This window comes from Prunus persica, chromosome G3 (genome assembly GCF_000346465.2).
Source record: "Prunus persica cultivar Lovell chromosome G3, Prunus_persica_NCBIv2, whole genome shotgun sequence".
Lineage (NCBI taxonomy): Eukaryota > Viridiplantae > Streptophyta > Magnoliopsida > Rosales > Rosaceae > Prunus > Prunus persica.
Genome location: NC_034011.1, coordinates 21,801,399 through 21,825,213, shown reverse-complemented (window position 1 = coordinate 21,825,213; position 23,815 = coordinate 21,801,399). Strand labels below are relative to the sequence as shown.

At 38.1% G+C, this 23,815-nt stretch overlaps 6 protein-coding genes across 6 annotated transcripts; 3 read left to right on the top strand and 3 right to left on the bottom strand.

Annotated features, from left to right (window-relative positions):
* LOC18783082 lies at positions 1,437-4,749 on the top strand. Its single transcript, XM_007215832.2, has 3 exons — positions 1,437-1,906; positions 2,589-3,710; positions 4,179-4,749. Exons 2-3 carry the CDS (start codon positions 3,383-3,385, stop codon positions 4,574-4,576), a joined length of 726 nt encoding a protein of 241 aa, XP_007215894.1. The 5' UTR covers positions 1,437-1,906; positions 2,589-3,382; the 3' UTR covers positions 4,577-4,749.
* On the top strand, positions 5,752-6,563 carry LOC18783944 (dirigent protein 22). Its single transcript, XM_007216373.2, has one exon. It carries the CDS (start codon positions 5,820-5,822, stop codon positions 6,372-6,374), a length of 555 nt encoding a protein of 184 aa, XP_007216435.1. The 5' UTR covers positions 5,752-5,819; the 3' UTR covers positions 6,375-6,563.
* Positions 6,783-7,468, top strand: LOC18783876 (dirigent protein 1). Its single transcript, XM_020560833.1, has one exon. It carries the CDS (start codon positions 6,831-6,833, stop codon positions 7,374-7,376), a length of 546 nt encoding a protein of 181 aa, XP_020416422.1. The 5' UTR covers positions 6,783-6,830; the 3' UTR covers positions 7,377-7,468.
* Positions 8,691-10,389, bottom strand: LOC18781947 (mitogen-activated protein kinase kinase kinase 2). The gene has a single exon (XM_007217181.2). It carries the CDS (start codon positions 10,050-10,052, stop codon positions 8,718-8,720), a length of 1,335 nt encoding a protein of 444 aa, XP_007217243.2. The 5' UTR covers positions 10,053-10,389; the 3' UTR covers positions 8,691-8,717.
* Positions 13,768-18,080, bottom strand: LOC18783631 (aspartic proteinase A1). The gene is made up of 14 exons (XM_007215175.2): positions 17,956-18,080; positions 17,180-17,562; positions 17,010-17,070; positions 16,674-16,768; positions 16,484-16,596; positions 16,107-16,275; positions 15,947-15,986; positions 15,777-15,841; positions 15,449-15,562; positions 15,204-15,268; positions 14,942-15,098; positions 14,747-14,866; positions 14,184-14,272; positions 13,768-14,064 (listed from the first exon to the last, which is right to left on the bottom strand). The coding sequence occupies exons 2-14, from the start codon at positions 17,552-17,554 to the stop codon at positions 13,980-13,982; spliced, it is 1,548 nt and encodes a 515-aa protein (XP_007215237.1). The 5' UTR covers positions 17,555-17,562; positions 17,956-18,080; the 3' UTR covers positions 13,768-13,979.
* Positions 19,394-22,834, bottom strand: LOC18782434 (probable WRKY transcription factor 31). The gene is made up of 5 exons (XM_007216926.2): positions 21,709-22,834; positions 21,439-21,537; positions 20,755-21,315; positions 20,544-20,657; positions 19,394-20,399 (listed from the first exon to the last, which is right to left on the bottom strand). Exons 1-5 carry the CDS (start codon positions 22,171-22,173, stop codon positions 19,683-19,685), a joined length of 1,956 nt encoding a protein of 651 aa, XP_007216988.1. The 5' UTR covers positions 22,174-22,834; the 3' UTR covers positions 19,394-19,682.

Sequence of the window (23,815 nt, the reverse complement as noted above, 5' to 3'; positions counted from 1 at the left end):
ATGAGGATTTGGTGTTAAAAGTGAAGAGTATTGGTTGGTATTTATACACAAAAAATTCTGTATTTTTTGTGTATTTTTTTAAAAAAAAATCGATTTTTTTTCAATTTTTTTTGGCAGAAAAATTGGCTGTCGTTGGATTGAAGAAAAAATTCCAATCGGAGCGACCAGAGGCCGCCACGTGTCAAGGAGCCGTTGGCGGCCACTGTAGCGCTGATTTGAAATTTTTTTTAACGTTGGCGCGTGCCGGTAAAAAAAAATTCAAATCTCCAGGGCTGACGCCAGCATGGCGTCAGCTATTTTGTCCCAGACCTCGGGCCCGAGCTCGGGCCGAATTCGCCTTCCGGCCTGCCCGTTTTGGTGGCCCCCACTCTCGCCCGGGCTGAACCTTTGCTGCTGGACTTCGTTTTTTGCCCCAAACCCCCCCAGCCCGAGTCCACCAGCACTGCTAGACTTGCTCTAAAAAAGGCTTATTATCACAAAACATCCCTGAGGTTTACGAAACTATCAGATTGCATCCTTAATGTTTTTTTGTGTCACTTATGGTCCTCAAGGTTAGTATGTGCAATCACAAATGGTCCCTGACGTTAGGTTCTGTCAAAAACTCTGTTAGTTTGCTGACGTGGCATACATATATATCACAAAATATCCATGAGGTTTACACACTTATCACAAATGGTCCTTACGAATTTTTTTTAAAAAAATTTAAAATTCATAAAATTTTGGTTTTCTTTTTAAAATTATTTATAAATGAAAAAACAATTTATAGAAGGATTTTAATCTTGAGGATCATTTATGAACCCTAAACCTTTAGTTTTTTTTTCATTTTTAAATTTTATGAATTTTAAATTATTTTTTAAAAACTTCATTAGTTTGTTGATGTGGCATATATATGGAGCCCACATCTACAATAATATAGTGTTGCATGTATTTAAAATTTAATATATATTTTAAAATAATTATAATTCATAAAATTTTAAAAAGAAAACAAAAATTTTATGATTTTTAAATTAAAAAAATTTTGTAAGGACCATTTATGATAGGTGTGTGAACCTCCAGGATGTTTTGTGATATACATATATGCCACGTCAGCAAACTAACGGAGTTTTTGACGGAACCTAACGGCAAGGACCATTTGTAATCATGCATGCTAACTTTGAGGACCACGAATGACAAAAAAAAATATTAAGGATGCAATCTGATAGTTTCGTAAATCTTAGGGACGTTTTGTGATAATAAGCCTAAAAAAGAAAAAAATTGTTTTGAAGAATTCAACCAAACAGGTTTTCAAATTTTAAAGATTCAAAAACAGTTTTCAAGTTGCATACCAAACAACTTTTTGAAACTTAAAAAATAGATTTAAGAACCCCTTATTTTTAAGAAAAATAACAATTTTTGAGTTCCCTATTTAAATAAGATACCAAACATACCCTAAATAACTCAAAAGAAAAAAGCAAAAAAGTTAATTGAAAATACCAATATATACAGAGTACCGAAACGAACCACCAAACGGCCCAAACGGGCGCCAACACACCACAGAGTCGGTGCGATTTAAATCTTTCCTAAATTGAATTTCGTATTTCTTTGTTTGGGTCGTCCTTTTAATTCTAGGGTTTTAGCCGTTTGGCGCTAAAAGTTAAAAGGATGTTCCAGCTGCTGCTTTGCGCGGCGATCTTGGGCGAAATAGCGCTGATTCTAGCGCTGCTGTTGGAGATCAAACTGGCGGAGCCAGTGACGATAGCGGTAGATCGCTTGAAACGAGGGAGGGGCCCACTCGTTGTGAGGATCATCGCTGGTTCGGTGTTGTTTGTGCTAGTGGCCAGGGTCTACGGTACGATCAACATCATCAAACGAACCACCATGCTCAATCCGAGTGTTCTCATGAACATGTTCCAGATTTCTCTTACCGGTAACTTATTTTTCCTTTTTACAAAAAAATATTTTTGTTTTAAGATTAAATTTTCAGAAATTGATGGTACGAAGCTTAGGAAATCAAATTATAGGGAAAGTCAAGAACTTGAACCAGGCTTTCTAGTATTCTATAGAGAAATTGATAGCAGGATTTAGCTTAGGAAACATGATAGGGAACCCATTTCACTTGGAATGGGATTCTGTACGTGTAACTCTCTTAGCCTCTGACTAGAGCTGGGATTTGGGGCATTCGCAGAGCAGAGAGAAGGAAGAGAGAAATGAGAGAGAGAGAAGATATTTACAAAATTTCCCTTGAAAGGGGTATGTGCACATCGAATGTCAAAATTTAACAGAAAAGTGGACAGTGCATTTCAATTTTTCCAAAGTTCAAAGGGGTATTGAGAGTATTTTATTTGCTTTGCAGGGACAAAGTGCAGCGTGCACTATAATTCAGGGGAATTTCTTCTAGTTTTATGAACTTTTCACTCCCTCCTCTAAGAAAAATGCCATCTTGTGTGTGGGGCGATAAGATATCCTTCTGCATTTTCTATTTACAATCTTAGTTTGTTTTGTGCTTGTGTGCTATTGGTAATGGTATATCACAATGTATGCTTTTTTAATTTGATTGATTGTTTGCTTAGTTTGTTGCTTCAAATTGATTTCCACGTTATCGAATGCAGGATTCTTGCTGTTTCTTTCAGTTATTTTGGATAGATTGCATCATTACACGAGAGAAGTTTCTTTACTCAGGACTGAAATGGAGGCTGCACAAAGAGAGAACCAAACTTTAAAAGAGGAGAAAAATGGAAGAGCCATGGAGCTTAAGATCTTGGGACAAGAGATTGCTAAATTGAGGACAAACATCATGAATACGGAAACTGAATATGAGACGAAAGCAAAGGGGGCAAAGCTGGAAAAAACCAAGGCATATGCCTTGAGAAAGCAATATGAAGGACTCCTTGCGGAAATTGATCGCGTGCAGGAAGACAACCAAATTCTTCGAAGCCAGCTAGAATGGGTGGATCTAAGCTATGATGACAAAACGAAACACGCAAGGAAGCGATTACATTAGCAAATTTTATTCATATGTATATGCGAGGGCTTTTTAGATGTGGGATTGAGGCAGAGAAAAGAAGATAAGTGCACCCATATGTATATAAAGTGTAGGAATTGACGCAAGGAATTTGTGTAGTTTTGAATTCTTTTAGTTCTGCTAATGTGAAGATTGCTCAAAGCATTGAACCCATTTCAAAATGTTACATGTGGATCTCCCTTATCACAAAGCTAAAATGAAATGAGTTATCAAAAGGGTTTTTCTTTCTTTTTTGTTGAAGGGTAAAATTGCAATTTTGGGAAAATTCATAAAAGTCCTCTGCTTCTATAAAAACACGCAGATTTTCAATTTCAGTCTCCGACCTCAGGCTCTCTCTTGCCCGAGATTTTAGATTTTGGATGTGAGCTTAAAGGCAAAAGGATGGTGCCGCTGCTTTTGATCTTAGGGCAGGGGTTGGTTTATCTGCTCTACGCACTGATTTTCAGCGAAATGGTGCTGATTATGACGTTGCTGTTTGATGCTCCTATGACGAAAACAGCGATCTTGGAGTTGGATAGTTTGAAGCTAAACCAAGGAAAGGGGCTTTTGATTGTGAAGATTGTCACTGGAACTCTGTTTCTGGTTTTAATGGCTAACTTCTACAGTGTCCTCCGCATAACTATGAAGAACCGAACCAACGAGGGCGGTGGGCTAAACCCAACAGAGGAGGTTCTTAAGTCCATGAACATACTCCAAATTTCTCTAATTGGTAATTTTTCTTTTCGAATTTTACTGGGTCTCTTGTGAAATTCTGGATTTTGTTATTGTTCTTTTTGGGTTTTACTTTGTTTACGTCAGTCAGTTTTAAAGTTTCGATTTTGGTTATGCTAAATTGGAATATTCAATCAAATCTTATCAGTTTTTCATTGGGGACATTTGGCAAACACCTTCTGATCATATGCAATCTCTGTGTTTACTCAGCATGAGTTTGGTATTGTGCTACGTTACTAATCATCTACTACTAGTTTTATGAAACTCTCTGCCTCCTTTTTGCTAGACAAAACCTTTGGCCTTCTTAGCTTTATAGATAAGTTTGTGGTTGTACGGTATTGGTCCATATCACAATGCATTTTGCGTACAGCATATATGTGAATTTTGTTCTCTGATTTTTCTTAAATAACCATTTGTGAATTTTGTTTCCCTCAAAAATTGATTTTCAACCTTGTTCAAAATGCAGGGATTGTACTGTTTCTTGTACTGATGATAGATAGCTTGCACCATTACATAAGAGGACTTCCTTCACTCGTGATGGCCATGGAGGCTGCAAAAACACAAAACCAAAGTTTTCGAAAGGAGAAAACCGAAAGTGTACAGAAGCTTAACACCATGGTACAAGAGAAGGATACATTGAGGACAAAGCTCAAGTATCTGGAATCTGAATGCAAGAGCGAAGCAAACGAGGCAAACAAGGCAAGAGCCGAGGCAGAGGCCCTAAGACAGGAATCTGAAGAATTCTTAAAAGAATATGATCGATTGCTTGCAGACAACCAAAATTTTCGGAACCAGTCGAAATTGGTTGAACAGAGATTCACCAAGCAAAGCATATCACACCCTAATGACAAAAAGAACTTGTAAGGGAGTTGTTAGGTATTTTTTTTTTCTTCTTAACTTTTTTGTATATACCTCTTTCAGGATGCTATAGTAGGCAGAGAAGAAAATGAGAGCACTTATGCAATTGGACCAATATTTGTACGTAAAGGTAGTCAAATGATGCAACAATTGAGTTGATAGAATTTGAGTTCTCTTAATAGAAACATTGCTCTTTGTTCATATGACAAATACAAACCATAACCATAACTCAATGAACTTCACAATTCACAAAGCAATTTCAAAAGCTCCTACGTGTACATGGAACATTTGCATTCCTACATTGATACATTTTCTCAAGGACTTACCTATTGAGAGGGGGGCAATAATATATTAAACACACACATATACACTTGAACTCAGAATCTTGTCTGGTGAAGCAATTACTCCAAACCATTACACTAGTGGGTCCTTTGCTACATTGTTATTTATTTGTTTATGCTTTTTTTTGGTAAATACATGTCATCTTTTCATTGATTTGGCCAATCCGACAATTCAATGGATATTAATAAATAAACAGTTCCGATCTCTTGGACCACAGGAGTTCAAGAGATTGTGGTCACCCACCGTTGGATATTAATCCAATGGTTCAAAAAAAAATTTTAAAAGGAGTGCAAGAGTGAGTGAACCGTTGAATGTGAGTGACCACAAATCTCTTGGACCCCTGTAGTCCAAGAGATCAGGACTGAATAAATAAATTCATCTTTGACATATTTTCATTAATTAACTATTTAATATTTTTTTGGTTTTAACAATAATAAGAACTTGAAAAATAATTATTTAATTTGATTAGTAAGTTTTGCGTAAGTAGAAAAAGTTTTCTAAATAACTATACTAATCTATGTATTTTATCAAGTCGAATTCGATTAATTCTAAACCTTAATCCTTGATGATGGTCTCAGCTTTACCAATGAAATACTCAAAAGAATAAAACAGAGGAATCTAGTCTCAGCAAATTATCTTGTATTGAACAATCAGAACTACCTCACATGAAACACCCATCCTCACTTTATAACGTTCTCATAAACCAAACCCAGATAACAACATGAATCTTGTGTTCAAATTCAATCATTGTTTTACTGTAACATCGGTTTTCCAGCAGAATATTGACAACTTTAACCGTCTCTTTCTCCTCCATAAATTAAGACCATTGCATGAACCAACCCAGTTGCACAAAGAAAATTTTATTCACTCAACTCTTTCTGCTGTACAATTTTTTTGTTCTGCACTCATGGCGTTGAACCCATTTTCAAGACCCACCAAACTCATGTCCTTTTCATCAATATTGCTTCTACTAGCCATGCTCATGCCTCTAGCCAAGGCTCAAAGTCCTAGAGAAACCACCATAGTGTTATACTTGCAAGACTTGGCATCTGGGCCAGATGCCACTGTTGTCCCAATCACCGGCATCCAGGGCAAGCCTCAATCTTTCACCTCATTTGGCACCATTTTTGCCGTTGACGATATCATCACAGAAACCCCGGATAAAGTATCAGCCCAAATCGGTCGAGCTCAAGGCATCCTAGTGGCCTCATCCTTGTCTGGCTCCAATGTGCACGTTTCAATGTCACTTGCATTCACCAGTGTGGAGTACAACGGTAGCAGCCTTGAGATACAAGGCATCAGCCGCCAGTTTGAGAGGTATAAAGAGGTCTCAGTGGTTTCAGGCACTGGATCATTCAGATATGCAAGGGGATATGCTACTCTTGAGACAGTTTTCTATGACAATAAGACATCCTACTCGATCATTCGATGCACCGTTAGGTTGCTTCCAAACAGTCAATAGTTGCAGTCACTTTGAGAAATGATTGTATTTTAGCTCTGAGCATGCAAGAAATTGATGAACATCTTTTTTTGGTGTCTCATAGAAATAATATTGGACCTTCCTTTTTAGCCAAAGCAGAACTCAAACTACTTCTTCTAGTCTCTTTGATTGAGCACATCCTACAATTGGCCCCAACAAAATCCATCTTGGAACTAATTTATTTTGGTCTTTACACAAATATATTTATATTAGGGTCTGTTGCAGGCGTGGTGCATTATTGCTTAAACAATTCTCAACTAGAAAGGAAGTAACAAGGAAGTAAAACAGAAGCTAAATGGTTGATAAAGCATCAATGATTGCTCCTTTTTCATAATATAAATTGAAAACCATAACTCAACATCACAAGGCAATTTCAAAAGCTAGCTCCTTTTCTTCTTAACCTGTTTTCTTGGTTGCTCAATTAGCTCCCATCAACCAATGGCATTAACCTTCATACCAAATCTCAGTGCTCTATCCACAATGTTGTTAATGGTTCTAGCCGTGACTACATCTTTGGTCCTAGCCAGTCATGAGGTCAAAGAAACCCAACTTTCCTTCTACTTTCAAGACATCTTTGCCGGTCCGAATGCCACAGACATACCATTTGCAGGTATTTCCGGCAAGGCTTGGACCTTCACTCAATTTGCCACACTTTATGCCATTGATGACCCTGTAACGGAAGGCTCACACCCAAACTCAGCCTCCGTTGGCCGGGTACAAGGCACCTCTATGACATCAGCATTGGATGGACTTAATGCTCATGTCTTGTTTTCCATCGTGTTCACAAACAAGAAGTACAATGGTAGCACTCTACAGATACAAGGGATTGATAAGCAATTCGAGCCAGTTAGAGAATTATCAGTGGTTTCAGGTACTGGAAAATTTCGATTTGTTAGAGGATATATTACTTTCGAAACGATTTCCGTGGACATTCCAAACTCATACGCAGTTATACGATGCAACGTTACGGTGAAACACTACTAGAACATCGTGCTCTTCTTTGTACTCAAAAGAATAAAAACAGAGTAGTTTAATTTCGACAATTATCTTGTATTAATGTTTTACTACAAGGGTTTTCTAGCAGAAAATTAATTGAGAACTTTAAAACCTTATCTTTTTGCTGCTCAATTTTGTTGGCTCTCCACTAATGGCATTGAACCCATTTTCAAGACCCATGTGTATTATTCATCAATGTTGCTTATAAGTTATAGCCATGCTCATACCTCTAGCCAGGCAGAAAAACTTAATTGTAACGGGTATAGCACTATTTTGTTAATCCCGACCAATCACAATGACACGTGGAAAAGTTATCTCACGTGTCATTGTGTCAATAAAGAATAACAAAAAGTGTCCCGTTGCATGAAAGTCTTTCTCGTAGGCTAAAAGTCAGAAAAAATAGTGGACTCTCCTTTTTGGCCCAAATAGAACCCAATCTACTTCTATAATTGGCCCAAACAAATCCATCTTGGACTTCTTGCTTGGAAGTGGCAATGAGGTAATGCCAGTGAAAGGGATATAGATTTATATCATCTCAGAAACTTTAAGGCATTAACAAATGGATAGTAGATTAGTATTGAATTGGAAAGTTCTGGTGCTTTCAGACTCTTCCTCCGGCCACATAGAAAACTTTAGGCCACTTCCACTTGGAAGAACTCTATCCACCCAAATATTTGTTGTGTGTTATGCGAATCTTAATAGTATAATCGATCGATGTTGTTCCATGTTCTTTGAAGGAGAGTATTGTCAATAATGTTTATTCCAACACAGAGAACAGAAATCTGGTTCGAGATGTGAATGTTGGGTTCTGGCTTATCAAATACCGACTTAACTAGGCCATCTATTCTTCTGACAATTGCCTCAACAGTAAATAATGACTTGAAATCTCAATTTCCTAGCCACTAGCATTTGAGGAACTATACCCAATTTAAGCAGCAGTTGGCGGAATGGAATTAAAAACACCAATGTTTGGCACCCTTCTTTACCTACCAAACAAAGAAACTAAGCAGAAAGGATGATGGGTTTTTATCTTTGATACCAAGAATTATGTCTTCACTATGTCATGACTCATGGGAATTAAACCAAACCAACGCTAATAGTATCTAACATGATTTGTAGACTAATAATTTCATATTCGAACTCACGTAACATTTTCGTGATGTATGTAAGAAAATTCCCTTCCATTTCAAACTTCGGCAAATTAAAAAAAACACAAACAAAAACTGACCCACCAAACACATATGGGGCCTACTAGCAATTGAGAGGGCTCACCATCCACTTTATAACAGTAAAACAAAAGAATAGAGGAAAATATGGAATTTATGATTACTAAAAACTTGATATTGAAGGAAATAACAAACTCTCCCTGTCTCTCTCAAAAATCAAATTGCCCAAACCTACACTACTGTTATTCATGTTTTTTTTGCAGGCCCCTAAACTATCAAAATTAATTCTACACCTATTATTGCTATCTAAGAAATTTAACTCCTCCTCCTCCTCCTCCTCACTACCTACAGCTTCAGGGCTTTCCAGTTGTTGTACATCACAATTAACTAAAACCCTTGCCAACCCACCAATCACATCAACATCATCTTCAGCTTCAGCATCATTGGCAATACCAATACTGTTGCTTTCCTCACAATCATTCCCTCTAACTGTGATCCAAGTCTCATCCAAAGCCCACCTGGGATTCCCTGAAGACAAGGACAACCGTCTGATCCTGTGATCGGAGGAGGAATTTTCAAAACTTGGGAACTGAACAAGATTGCCCAAAGTTTCTGATTCTTCTAACGAGTTCCATAAGCCCTGATCAAGAATACTTGTTGGAGAAAATGAAGTGGATTCTTGAACCTGCTTTGCACTAGAAGTAATTATAAGTTCTTCCTTTTCCCCAAGAAATGAATGCTTTAGAAGTTGACTAGCCGTCCAGCGCTCTGTTGGGTCCCTCCTCAAACACTTTCCCAAAAATTCCTTTGCTTGATCTGAGAGGAAGCTTGGAATCTCGGGCACTTCACCAGAATACGCAATTTGATAAAGAACACTTACTGGGTTAGCTGCATTAGGCCATGGCACTGATCCCCCAGTAGCCATTTCAATAATTGTGCACCCAAGAGCCCATACATCACAAGGAAACCCCTGCTCTTCCCCACGCGCCACCTCCGGGGCCATAAACATTGGTGTGCCGACAATTGGCACCGCCACTTCCCCCGCCGGATTAGCCCACCTGGCACATCCAAAATCAGCAATTTTTGGACCGTCGTCACCAACCAAGATGTTCCTGCCTTTGATGTCACAATGTACCAACCCATGTGAATGCAAGTACTCCAGCCCCTTCACAATGTCCCTTGTGTAATCTCTGATCAGTGACTCGTCAATTTGGCCTCCGTGGTTGTGAATTTCATCGATGATCGTGCCTCGGGGCATGTATTCAATGAAGAGATTGTACATGAGCTTGTTGCTCTCACTAGTCATGTCATGCCCCATGTAGCTTATTATATGTGGACTTCTCAAAGCAGAGAGAATTTTCTGCTCCCTTCGCAAGAACTCGGACTGGGACATCTCGGCTGACTTGACGGCGAACAAGTCGCCGGAGAAGCAGGAGGTGGCTAGGGAGACGGTGGCTGATGAGCCATGGCCAATGGTGTGGCCTCTAGTCCAGTCCATTTGGTGATGAGCTAAGAATAGAATGTAGAAAACTTTTTTGTGTTGGTTAAGATGCGTATTGTGCCTCTGCCTTTATATATGGACTTCCTCACTTGCAAAATATAATAAGGTGGGATAGTTTAATTGGTTGGTTGGCTTTCTCTCTCTTTCTCTCTCTTTCTCTCTCCATCTGCAACCAGAAGGGTTGACAATTCCTTTAACACTAGTCGACCACGTGTCAAAATTCGGGCGGGGTTGACGGCGGTGGCCTCCTATAAGGCTGTGATTTGGCAAAATGGCACGTTGGCACGTGTCAAGGATTGAGGTTTAAGAGAGTGCAAACTGGTTTTGGTTTGGTGCAACCGTGCAAGTGATGGGGAGGGGTTGGGTTGGGTTGGATGGATGGATAAAAATCCTGAATAGGATGCTCTAATTTGTAAGGACGTGGGGAGTTTGGAAATTAAAATTGGCAACTTATGGGTGAGGTGTGAGGTGTGAGGTGTTAGGGGGTGCGTTGAACCACCAAAAATGGGGTTGATTTCTAGTATCACTTTCAATTTGGGTTTTGGTATATTGGTTGAATTCAGACATGTGCTATTGGATTAAAATATCTGGTTGGTCAAGATTTCAAGTTCTTTTTTTGTTGAGAAAAGTACAAGTTTCTGGGTATTTACCAAGAGTTAAAGAAGAAAAAGGGGGTTAAGCTAATACTTGTTTTTTTTTCTTTTTGTCTGTGGGCTTTGACCAATTTACACTACACCATGCAACTTTTATATATATATATATATATATAATGATTTTGGGCCCTTAGCTATATGATCAGTGGAAGCTTTGCCATGAGGATGTTGATAGTTTTATTTTATTTTATTTTATTTTTTTCTGGTTAGGAATCAGCACCTAATATCTCTTTTTGTCAATTTAAGCCATTGTTTTTCATTGACCAAAATTGATATTGCTTCACCACCATCATTTGCTGAAAATTTGTGACTAGACTAGTCACAAACACATTCAAAATTCAAAGAATGTGCTTTACTTGAGCTACTTATAACTATATGACCAAACAATCCCTACCCCCCTGATTCAAGTAAAAACAATGCCTCCTGATTCCATGTATTTGTCTTCATTCATTGAATGATGGCAAAAATTTGGCAACTACTTTGGATAAGTATTGACTGGCATAGTATAAAGCTAAAACTAGTATATTGTTGACAAATATTGGTTTCCGAAAACTTAAACGAGTACGGATCAACAATGTATATCAGGCTACTAGATTTTTTAACGCACTCCTAAAATATATTTTATCATGCACGATATGCAACCTATTAGAAAGTTTATTTGTTTGTTAATAAGAGGATTTGTGTCTCCTAAGTAAAGCAATCATGATTGATGATGCCGTCTTGGACGTGGCCCGTGGGCACTCCACTAAAATAATCACCCCCCCAAATTTTCATGTCTAGATTGTACACAAAGGAAAAACGATTATCCACTATGTATGGTATGCAACAAACTCACCTCAAAAGAAAACTACCATGATGAGTGTAAATATAATTAATCTACCATGCTAATCTGAAAAGGGTCATAATTTTAAACCAAAAAGTGTCATTAATTGCATTGAAACCATTAAATTAAACACTAAAAAAATATATATAAATGTTTGATGAATTCATGTGCTACGTTTTGTTGCTTGAAGCCTCATATTGTTGATGTGATTTAGAAAATATTAAACTTCCTTCTCCAACTTCCTCATAATTAATAGCACACAACGTATGGTAGATAAGCTTTTGATGGACCAATAAAAGCTAAAAAGGGCGTGGTGGTTTGGAACTTTGCAAGAGAGTTAAAGAGAGGAATCAATTCAAAGAGGCAAAAAGGCACAAAAACAAATGGTAGGGGTTGTGACCGATTCCAATTGACCAAACAATACCACAGCAAATCGGCAGGTGGGGTTAGTTGTTGTTGGGTTATATAACTTATAAAAGTAATATGCCAACAACAACCCTAATTACGAATCTCCCAATGGCTGTCTCACTCAAAAGTTTTTTTTGGCTAATGTTACTATCTCTGGTGTTATAGTATGGATGGATAACGAGTTTATATTCATAATATAATATTAATAAATAAGAAATATATTATAATATAAGTGAATTATTAACATCACATGACAATATTAAAGTCATATCGAAAAATTTCTCGTCTCACTGAGACACTCATACGCTTACCCACCCCACCATCTAATTTCTGTCAAACATGTTCAGTTAGTTGTTGGACCAAAGTGAGGGCAAATGTAAACCAACGCTTTCTCAAATCCCATGCGTGGCTTGTAAGGTAGCTTCACACAATGCACATAAAATATGATATTCTTGTTCATTTTTCATAAGCAATTCATTACTTATGAAACTGGGGCTAAACAAAAGAACCATAGGTAAGTGAACACGTTGGGCACGTTTTAAATGTGTGTGCTTGTGGAAGTGACAAGGTTTACGTGCGTTTGGATGCCATTGAAACTAAAAAGGAGAGTTAGTGTGGCCCTTGGAACACTGTTGATAGGTGGCTTCTTTTCATTTATGCCTGGCCTTCCCCTTCCGGCAGAGGATAAGGAAATTGCAGTATGCTTTTTCTTGTAAATTTAATGATATAGCTGTGTGAGCCTGCCTTCAATTTGCTAGCTTTTTCTAATAATGAAAAATTGTACTGAATGTGAAGATGAATGCACTCCTTTGGCCCTACCTTGATTTTTTTTTTTTTTACCATTATTGCCCTATAATGTAAAGATGAATGCTTGAGTTGGTATATTTTGGGGGAAAGAAAATTGCTTTTAATTTATAAAGTTCCCAGCCCACTTATCTTAACTCATTTTCAACGCAAAGCATTGAGATGAGATGAAGTAAAGACTAACTGAGAAGTAAGAAGCAACAAGAAAGCTAGTCAAGCAAATGGCATGGAGACATTTTGTGTTGAGTGTAATGATACACCAACAAAAGTTCCTTAATTTCGGAATTTCAGATTAAAACGATGAGTTGTGAGAGTGTTTTATTTGTTCATGCATAGATCATTTAAAGTTATCTAGCAATTATATCTGCATTCGAGGTCATATATTCAAATTCATATCCTCTAATATGGCTTATAACAAAGAAAACTTGGGAGTTTTGGTTTGTTTTTTTTGGTTGCTTTGGGGATTTGAGTTTTAGATTGTTGTTTAGTTTTTGCGTAGTTGGAAAAATAAATGAGTGTTGCTTTGGTTTTAGCATGATAGGGTTGTTAGCCGGCATTTCAATGAGTAGAGATGGATGGGTTTTGCTTGCTTGGACGTGCCGTTATAGAAACTCTCTCTCTCTCTCTCTCTCTCTCTCTTTCTGTGTGTGGTGGCCATTTACAGATGGAAGAATCATAAAGAGCGCGGCAACACGTAACAAGTTTGTTTATGTGTCACTTTTTAATTTGTTAGTTAGAGACTTTGAGAGCTAAAAGTGCTTTCAATAGTGTGACTCTTTCTGCTTCAACCACGTACATGAGGAAATCCACAATGAAGACGAAATTACATCTTTTATCGCTTCTAGAACATTATAAACATTATAGGTGTGATTTGTGAGCTCAAAGTTCAAACCAATGATATCAGTTTCTCACAGAAATGATTTGTAGTGGCCACCTGTCCACAAGATTGTTGGTGGCTCATGTCAGCTTGAAGTCATTGTGACACTCTTTTAAATTTGTGCCAAGAGACTTTAGGTATGGCAAATATACGTCAACTTCAAGCCCATGTATATTAGAAACCAAGTTTTCTTGGGCAGATACAAACAATCTTGCCTTGATTTATTCACAGATACAAGATTGTAAAGGTTCATTATGTCCATGGTCCATCACATAAACAAGTTCTATTGTCACAACCCGTTTTCTGATGTCTGCAGAGATTATTTACATAAGCAGGGGAAACATAAAATAAATATAGAACTAAGCTGCTTCTGCAAATCCAACTGTTGAGTTCCCATAGTCGAACACGGTGTGATACCGACCCATGAAAATATCCCCCAAAATCCTGCATCAGATTTTCACCATTTTTAGCAATCCGATGTAAACTGTTTTGTGTGTGCCATTGCTGAAAAGAATGTACAAGTTCAAAAGATGCTATAAGCAATTATGGGAAGAGATAAATACCAGAGTGGTCCTCGAGGAGGAGCGACATCTAAAGCGATAAACCCACTGATGCATTGAGCTGCAACTCCCTCCCCGACTTTGAGAACGTACTGATCCAACAAACCAACGTTCAGAAGAATAAACAATATATAAGTGGGGTGATAAATAATACATAAAATGAACAATTAAATATTGGATAAAAAGGAAAGAAAACTACTTTTATCAACAGTGGCAATAATGCCTATTAGAAATAAAATATCAGCTTGCATAATCTTATCTTGATGTGAGAGAGACAGAGACAGAGACAGAGTAGAACAACTTGAAGCTAATCTGGCTCTAACTAAATGCACTACATAGTAATAAATGCAAAGATGTACTACAAACCAGTTTCATGCAGAGAACTGGTTATGAAAACTCGAAGTTGATAAGTCTTTCTTAAGTATATTAACGCAGTTCCATGAGTTCTTTCTTAAGTTGGAGATCTTTATTCACAATTGGGCATGTGAATACAATTGAGAAGTAGCCTACTCGTGTACTCAGATGAAAGATGAAATGATTTAGGGTTAATGCCATGACCACCATACCTGCTCTGGAGCAAGGTCAAATACTTTACCACCAATGGTAAATGATACGCTGGGTAAGGAGGATAGAGCGTCACACTGAACTACTGATTCTCCACTGGGACTGGGAAGTCGTTCACAGAGCTGCAAGCAAAAATTACAGCATGAGCTTGCTGCAAGGAACGTTTCACAGACACATGAAAAGGAAGTTTAATTTACCTCATTGACATAATTCAAGATCTGATCTTCTGTCTCATTTAGCCTTAGCCGATTTTGCATCCATACCACTGCCATCTCACAAGCAGTACATGCAGCATCATGCACGCCGTCAGATGTCATTTCTAGTTTCTCATTCACCATACTTTCAATGCCCATACTGCAAAGATGTTAACACATTTAAATCAAAATGATCTAAGAAACTCATTATTACCACTATCCTTTTTAAAAAACCTTTAAGAAAATAGATTGATCTGCATCTGACCTCACACCATGAGTTCCATCAAAAGTACAGAAACCAATTTGGGAGCAAATTTTTTTGGGTTGTGCCTACAAAACATGCCAGTAAAAGTAAAAATCAATTCACTGCAGGGAGTTTTCTGGCGAATTGAATCAAAGAGAAAAGTACCAATATAAGTATTGTCTTCATATATCATTAAAATGATGGAAGAACAGTAAACTTTAATTAAAATGCACTGGAAAAAAAAAACAAAACAAAAACATATATACCTGAGCTAGCAACATTTCCATTATAGTTTTCCCATATTGTTCAACCACTGTCTTACATTCTTGGCTTACAACACCAGAGGCTCCAATGGCATGATTGATTTGAGTGATAACAGTCTGAAAAAGTGAGATTAGACAATAATATTAATTAGAAGTTGCTAAAACTATCAAATAAAACCTGATAGCAGATCACAGTGATGTGGGCTTTTTACATTCAACAGATATGCCTTAGACTGCATGATACGTGTATGTCTTGTGCAGCGCTTCTTGATATATTGATAACTGGATACAAAGAAATACAAATATGGAAATGGTTGGCTAGAATACATACTGTTGGCCCAGCCAATAGGGAGGTTCCTGAATCGGCAATTGCTGAACAGCCACTAGCACAGAATCCTGGAAAGTGACATGATAATCTTTCAATACCATAACAAACAAATTATAGAAAGTATCTACTGTCTCAACATAGGAATGTTTCAAATACAAGTTCCATATCATTACCAGATGTTTCGCCACCAATTAAGACATCACCCATATCAAACTACAAATAAGAGAAACCAAAAAGAAGAATGAAACCAAAAAAATATATATATATCAAATATCAACTATCAACCATCAAGTAGAAAATCTGCAAAAGATGGTAATATCTTGGATTGCCAACCTGCCAATAGCCTTTCTGAGTCACAGGAACATATGTATGCTCACCCTTGTAATGATTAGAATCAACCCCACCAAATACAATCTCACCCCCTTCTTCCCCTTCAGTATTGCGATTTAACCAAAATGAGAAAACTGGTTCTGTAACAAGACCTTGATTGACCAAATTATACCTGTTATAATGGCCAATGCAATGTCAAACAGATTAGCATTGAGGACTTACAAGTGGGGGAAGGGAAGTATAATGATAATCACAGCTGACACAATTTATAGTGTTTAAAAAAGCATTTAGCCCATTAATATGGAAGAAAGAATATTATTATGATGTACAAATTGAATCGAGTAATTAGTATACTTAACAACTAAGTGGCATTGACATACCAGACAGGAACAGCATTTCCAACTGAGATCTCTTGAAATCCAAGTCCAAGAATACCATCAAACTTAGCTGCGACGAATGTGATGCCAGGCTCTTTGGTTGCCTCAATAAAGTCCTAATAACCAGTAGTCATAGTAAGGGTAAAGTCCACAACACTGAAATTCACCAAATCTAGGTTCTGTCAAAACTTACCTGATCCTTAACAACAAGATTGCCAACAGTGACATGGTCCTGGCTGAAGAAACCTGCAATTGCGCCGGTCCCATACTGGATTGCCGCAGATTTTCCTACATTGGAAAATGGAAACACACAGTTTTGACATTTAGTTTATACATTGTTCTTTAAAGAATGTCAGTGTTTTCCCCTTTCCATGAAGTTTAAAACAGTATCACTTAATGCTATGGTTAGCCCTGTATTGTGGAACATTTGGGACACCTTGATCAAGAATCAAGGGTTTGCTCATCCCAACTTAGGGCAGTCATAACTTATCAGGATGTGAATGCCTTGAGCCAGTGAATAGGAACATACCGTTCTTTGTGTATGTACTTGATTGGCTAGACTTATACTTGGAGTGAAAAAAGCAAGCAACCTGCAACCAAATTCGAAAGATACGAATTTTTAAGATAACTTCATTTGAATTAATAGTTTTGATATTAAAAGAACTCGAAACAATGAAGGAAAAGACTTCATACGCTTACCGAGAAATAACACTTGGCTGAGGGCACCCAAAGATTAGAACTTCCAGTGTCAAATATCACAGTGAACTTCTGAGCAGGACTTCCAATGCCAATCTCACCAAAATACTGAGCATCCATATAGTTCTTTAGTGCAACAATATCAGTGTCCTCAGAATCCCCAAGATTACCACGCAGATGATACTTCCTAATAGGACCTCCCGGTGTTTCTTCTTGCTCATTAGCATTACTTCTTCTATTCATGTGACATTTTTGATCTATTTTCATCTTTTTCAGTCCAATTCTGACCAACCCATCATTGGTTGTGGAAAACACCACATGAGACAGAAGCAGAAAGAGAAACGGAGTAACCAAACTGGCTCCAAATTTGGTACCCATTTTGAGAACTGCAAAACAAAGTGTGCAAACTTGTCGCTCAACGATCACTCTTAGAAAGTACTGAAAAAGCTTTGACAAAACATATTAACACGGTCTATGTGTTTGGTTACTGAGAAACTACCAGGAAAGCAAACAATTACATAATGGCAATTAAACTTTCGTTTCTTTTGACCTTTTAGTTATATTTTCTCAGGAACCAAACGGAGCTTAAACAACCCTAGTAGAACTCAGCCAGCAACAAAGGTGCAAACTTTATAGTTTAAACGAACACAATCTAAAGCATGTACAAAAATAACCGATTCAAAAAAACATCTGGGTGAGAATCAAATGATCAGGAACTTAATTTTGAAACAAAAAATAAATTCTGGAAAAAGGAAAAAAAAAAAAAACAAATTACTCACATTCCTGAGTACGACTTCGAACTACGAAGGAGCAGGTGAAAACTGAAACCACGAGGAAACTCAAGTCAGACGATTTAAAAAGAAGAGAGGCTGGTTCGTCTGCTTTGCGGAGTAGATTAGTTCATGTTACGAACCAACGATGCAACCAAAGCAGCTTTATCGAACGGGTCAAAATTGGTTGCAATTGTTGTGGGTCCAAGATTTGATGATGTGTAGTAGCATAATTGGTTGTCTGTCATTTGATAGTTAACTAGTCGAACCAGCCGAAAATTACATTTATTCTTTGCTCAACTACCAGTCTTGTTTTAAAACTTAGGTAGTGGCGCCTTTATGGGAGTCACGGTCACAAGGTTAAGGCCCATCAACAGGCCCAAAATAATCGTTCATCCCTCCTGCTGGACTTTGATGAGCTTAAACTTTTGGGTAGCCCATTTTGAATTGGAGCCTTTCAGTTTTGGGGCTGGCTTTGTCAAATGTTAGTATCGATCAAGTACGGTTTCATAATCCCCAACTCAAATCTCAACCCTTATCCTAATCAGCTAACTCAACTTTTATCTCAACTCTCTTCGATAACGAAGAAAATCTCTAAGACTCATTCTCTAATTGTGCACAAGTCTCAAGATGAATATCGTACACATGAAATCATCTGCAAGCCACACTTATCAAGTAAATTCAACTATATTTACACTCATATGAAATGTTCGTACTCCTTTTATAACAAAACTACAAAAGTCGCGACGATGGGGTCAAGCAACCCCATTAACTTTTTCTCATCTTTCGCTAATCTTCATCTTAACGTAATAATGACACTAAGATGTTTGACAAAATGTTTATGAGTGATTTTAAAAGTAAATGAAAATATTAAAATTGTGAAACACGTTGATTGGATGATTGTAAGATAAGAAACCTTTTCTAACTTCGTTGCTGCCTAAAAGGGTACTTATCTCAAACATTATATCAACTTCTTAATCTTGCACAACTCACATACAGTTCATCCACCACACTCGCAATCAAACAATTCAAATCAAAGCCATTAGTGCACTGCAAGAAGAATATAACCAAGAGAATGGGACAGGAAATCGGGTAAAGTCCAAATTAATCCCAAAAGAAAAGAGTGTGGAGCAAAAGCCAAAAAGTCTCTTTCTCTTTGTCCCTTTAAACTATTTCTTTACGTGTCAAACTAATCCCCAGTCTTTTGAATAACTCCGAGACGGTTTTGTTGACTCCTTCCCTTGACTGCCAGTTGATACACATAACTCCAAGAAAAAACCAAATGCCATTATTCTTCTTCCCCACATTGTCATTTTGCTTTATCTTTTCCTTTGTTCTTTTCTTTTCCTTGTAACTTTTGTTTGGTGCATTGGAAAAACATGTAACATTGACATAAAAAAGAACAAAAGAGGAGATGGCTGAAAAAACACCAATCCCTCCATTTCCGGATGCATCCAAAAAAGGAAAACCAATTTGCATTCTTTCCTCTTCCTTTGTTTTTTTTTCTTAAATGTAATGGGACTTTGTACTGACATACAATTTGAACATATTGATGATGTTATTCGAATGACAAAGAATATAAAAATCTATGTTTAATTAATCCCTCTCCACCCAAAAAAAGAAAGAAGAAAAAAAAAACATGTATATTCTCACTTTCTTTTCTCCCAGCCCATATAAAGAAAAAAAAAATCCTAAAAAGGACAACTAAAAAAGAAAAAAAGAAGAAGAAGCTTGCTTTAGTTGGCTGAAAAACTTGAATTGCTAAGTTTATTGTTGTTGCTGGTGGTGTTGCCATTGCCATTGCCATTGTTGTTGTTTGAGTTGGTTGCAGGGTTGGTGCCGTTGTTACTATTGTTGTTTGGATGAGCATTGCCAATAATGGAGGTGATGGCTGCTGCCAGAGCTGCAGTGAAGTTTGGATCAGCTGCAATGGCGGCAGTGGCTGCAGTGACAGTGTCAGCCAATGAGTTCTGCTGCTGCCCTTGGTGCCCTGGTTGCTGTTGGTGACCCAGTTGGCCACGCTCCATGTCTTGTGACATTTGCAGGCCAGAGAATTTTGACTGGTTATAGAGTGCTTGACCAAAAATCTGAGGCAGCAATGAGACGGGTCCATTGGTGAAATTCTGAGATGGGTTCGGGAATGGGATGTTGAATTGCCCTGGTGGCCTTTGGAGCTGTAAAGGGTTTGGTGATTGTGTTAAGTCCAATGTAACAGTAGGGAATGGTGCTGAGGCTGAGATGGTGGCCATGCTAGAGGAGCATGGGAGGATTGTCCTGGTGAGGAAGTTTGAGTCCATTAGGCCATCTGCACTCGGCATAGACCCTGAGAGTAGCATTCGTGCCGCGGATGAAGTAGTTGATGCCATTGCCATGGCTGCTGGAGGCAACGGGTGGTTGTGATTGCCTTCATATGTAGTAATTAGGATTGTCCTATCTTCTGCACATCTTTGTACCTGTTTGATCGTAGTAGCAATTAAAATTAGTACAAAGATCAAAGATTAACATGTTGTGAATCATAACCGAAAATGGAAACAGTCTGACAAAATAACATGCCGCATATCTAATAAGAGAATGTTACCCTAAGAGAGAGAGCTTACTTGTTTACGAACTGGGCAACCAGCAGCCATGGTGCATCGATAATAAGCTCGAGGACACGGGTTTCCCTTTGCCATCTTTTGTCCATACTTTCGCCATTGACATCCATCAGTGATCTATAAACCCAACAAAATTTATCAAATTAGCAAACATGTTGGTACAAAATCTGATGCGTCATATATATAAAACTCCAATATAGTCCAAAACAAATACCATAGGTGCCTCTGATCGAGCTCTGACCGAAACTCTTGCCTTCCTCATGGTAGCCTCAGTTTGATCAACCTCTTTGGGAGAATTGAGCCTTGGAACTTTGTTCGGGCCCCAACTCTGTGATGGCTGATCTGGGCTCTCCTCTCTCCCAATCCCTCTTCCAAATTCCTTCTTCTCCTGATCATCACTATGCCCTGCAACCTTCACATTCTCTCCAAGCGATCCAGACCGTTCGCGGCTTTTTTCTTCAGATGAAGACTGTGAAGGCTCATCAGTGTCAGCATTATTAGCAGCCAATCCGAGATCCATAAACTGCCTAGGGACCACTACTGGCGATCCATTGCTATTAATGAGCTTCTTTTCTTCCACCACCACTTTGTTGTTCCCATCAAACACTCCATGGCCTTCAGCAGCGCTACTGTTCTGCTCAGCCTTCTGGCTTTGCATCAAAGTCAGCAAATGCACCTGAAGAGCGTTGTAATTGGTAGTCACCTGATTAAGCATGCCTCTCAAACGTTGATTCTCCGCGTTCATTCGCTCAAGCTCAGCTTGAAGAACAGCCAGCTGAGAAAACAAAAAGTGATACCAACATATATTAAATATGGCAAATTAGCAATAACCCAAGAATCAGGTCCAAAATTCAGTCACAAATTAAATAAATGCAAAAGCTAAATTATGTATCTGTACCTCACTTTTAGCTCTTTTATCTTCTATGTTCGACGAAATGCCATCATCCACCACTGATTGGTCACTGCTAGTGTTTGTAAGGAGAAGATTCAAGCCAGTCTATAAACACATAAACAAAAACTAAAAACAATAAGAAAATGATGATGACTGTTTGTCGAAAAAGGTTCCGACTTCATTAAAATCTCATGGACGACAGTTGTTGAATTAAGAACGTCGAGAAATCCGTAATAACAATGAAGATGAAGCAAAATGGTGAAAAGGGTCGCTTACATTTACGTTGAATTCCATATCCGTCGGCCCATGTAAGTCCATTTTATCAGCAGGGTCGGCGGAGGCAGACTTGTCTTGATCAACATGGCTCTTGTTATCGGCGAAGAAGTCCCTTTCGTCGATGACTTTACGTTTTTCATTGGAGGGTGGTTCAGGAGAGTGCTGATGGTGATGATGATGATGATGATGATTATCAACATCTTCATGGGTGCAGTTGAGGTTGACTGAGAATTGCAGAGTTGGAGGAGGAAGAGGAGGGGGAGGAGGAGACCTCTGGTGAATTGTGGAGGCGTCCATGTCCATGTTGAGTGAGGAGTGATGAAGCTGCTGCTGCTGCTGCTTCTTGGTCCTGCAGGGTTGGTGGTGGTTATATTGGTCTTGTTGAAAGGAGTTGAGGACTATGGGATTGTGGAGAGAGAACCCAAATGGATCTGAATCAATGGAGAGTCCACCTCCCTTAGCCATAAAAACCCAAGAAAACTGTGGAGAGAGAAGAGAAGAGAGAGAGTGTGTGTGTGTGTGCGTAGGTGGAAGTGTGTGTGTGTGTGAGCGTAGGGGGAGAAAGAGAGTGCAATGGACTCGGCAATAAAAGAGGGGCTTGGACTAGAGAAGAAGACCCAATACCAAATTTTGATCAGCAAGAGAGTAGCAGCAACAACTGGTGACTGGTGGTGGTGTTGTGCTCTCTGTTGAACATTAGGTTTGGGATTGTTGGATTTGGATTGGAGAGAAATGAGGGGGAGGGAGGAGGTTGTGAAAATGATAAGATAGGGATGAAGAGGATGATCAAATTGGAAGGTAAAAATTAAAAAAAAGGAAGGGGAATTAATGCTCTTGGTAGCTACTTGGGATATTGCTTTAAATATCACATGAGGGATGACTAAATACACTTTATATATATGGTCACATGAGTAAAGCCTGTCATTAACAAGGATCTGACTTTTGGGTTCATCTTCATGGAAATTTTTTTATTTTTTTATTTTTTATTTTTAAAGAATATGGGAAGTTTATTAGTAATAATAAACTTTGAGCTTATTTACAAATTACACGACTAAAAGTCTTGGTGATTTTCGAAGAAGGTCATCATCTTTCAAAATTTCACGTCGCAACCCAAACTTTTAAAATGTTATCAATTTCAACATTTTGTTTGTTTGACTGTGTGTTCTTTTGTTAATTATTTACGTGACAAGTGTGGGCCCACTTCTAAAAGACAATAAAACTAATTTTGAAGAAAAAATTTCCTTGTCTAATTCTGATCTAAGATAGTGATGTGGGGCTATATCTTCTTAAGGGTTAGGTTGCTTTATAAGGTGAACTTTGTGTAACACCAAAACTGTATGGAGAAATGATTTTTTCCAAAAATGCTCTTAACGAATAAACGTACTATCAGACAAGATGAATGTCGGAATTGATAATATTGTAAAATTTTAGGTAACAATGTGAAAAGATTGAAAGATGGTGACTCTTTTTGAACTATTGGGTTTCAAATTCAAATCTAAATATGATGGAAATCAAGATTTAACTTAACTAAATGCAATATCTTTTCTAAGAAGATAGGTTTGACCTCCATTTTGTACACAATAGAAGAAGAAGAAAGTGAAAAAAATATTATACCCACCTAAACTCTTGTCTTGATTGAATTATTTATTTTATTTTGGAATGGAAATTTTCAAATAAACTTAAAAATAAATCAGTGATTGGGATGTGTCCATCGTCCTCATACGCCTAAAGCTTTTCTTAATCTGAATGGTGAGAATATTACTTAAATCACAGACTCGCAGTGTAGCAGTGTGAGCACAGATTTATGAGGGAGGAGGCAGTTAGTTGGGCCCCACATCATGTGGGTCCAACGCAAGGGTAGTCGTTCGATCTGGGTCTGATGTGAGATAGATTGACGCGTTCACGGCTCCCGATTGGCCCGGCGTCTTTCGCTCGTGGAAAGTATAGTTTGAGTCAACGGTTCTTATATGAACCTGGGGCGGGTCCCATATGGAGGTTGCCGATTGGCTTCTTTTGGGGGGGGGGGGGGGGGGGGGGGGGGGGGGAATGACTGCAACTAATAATGAATTAATTTTAATGAAGGAGTTAAATACCGCGATGAATGGCT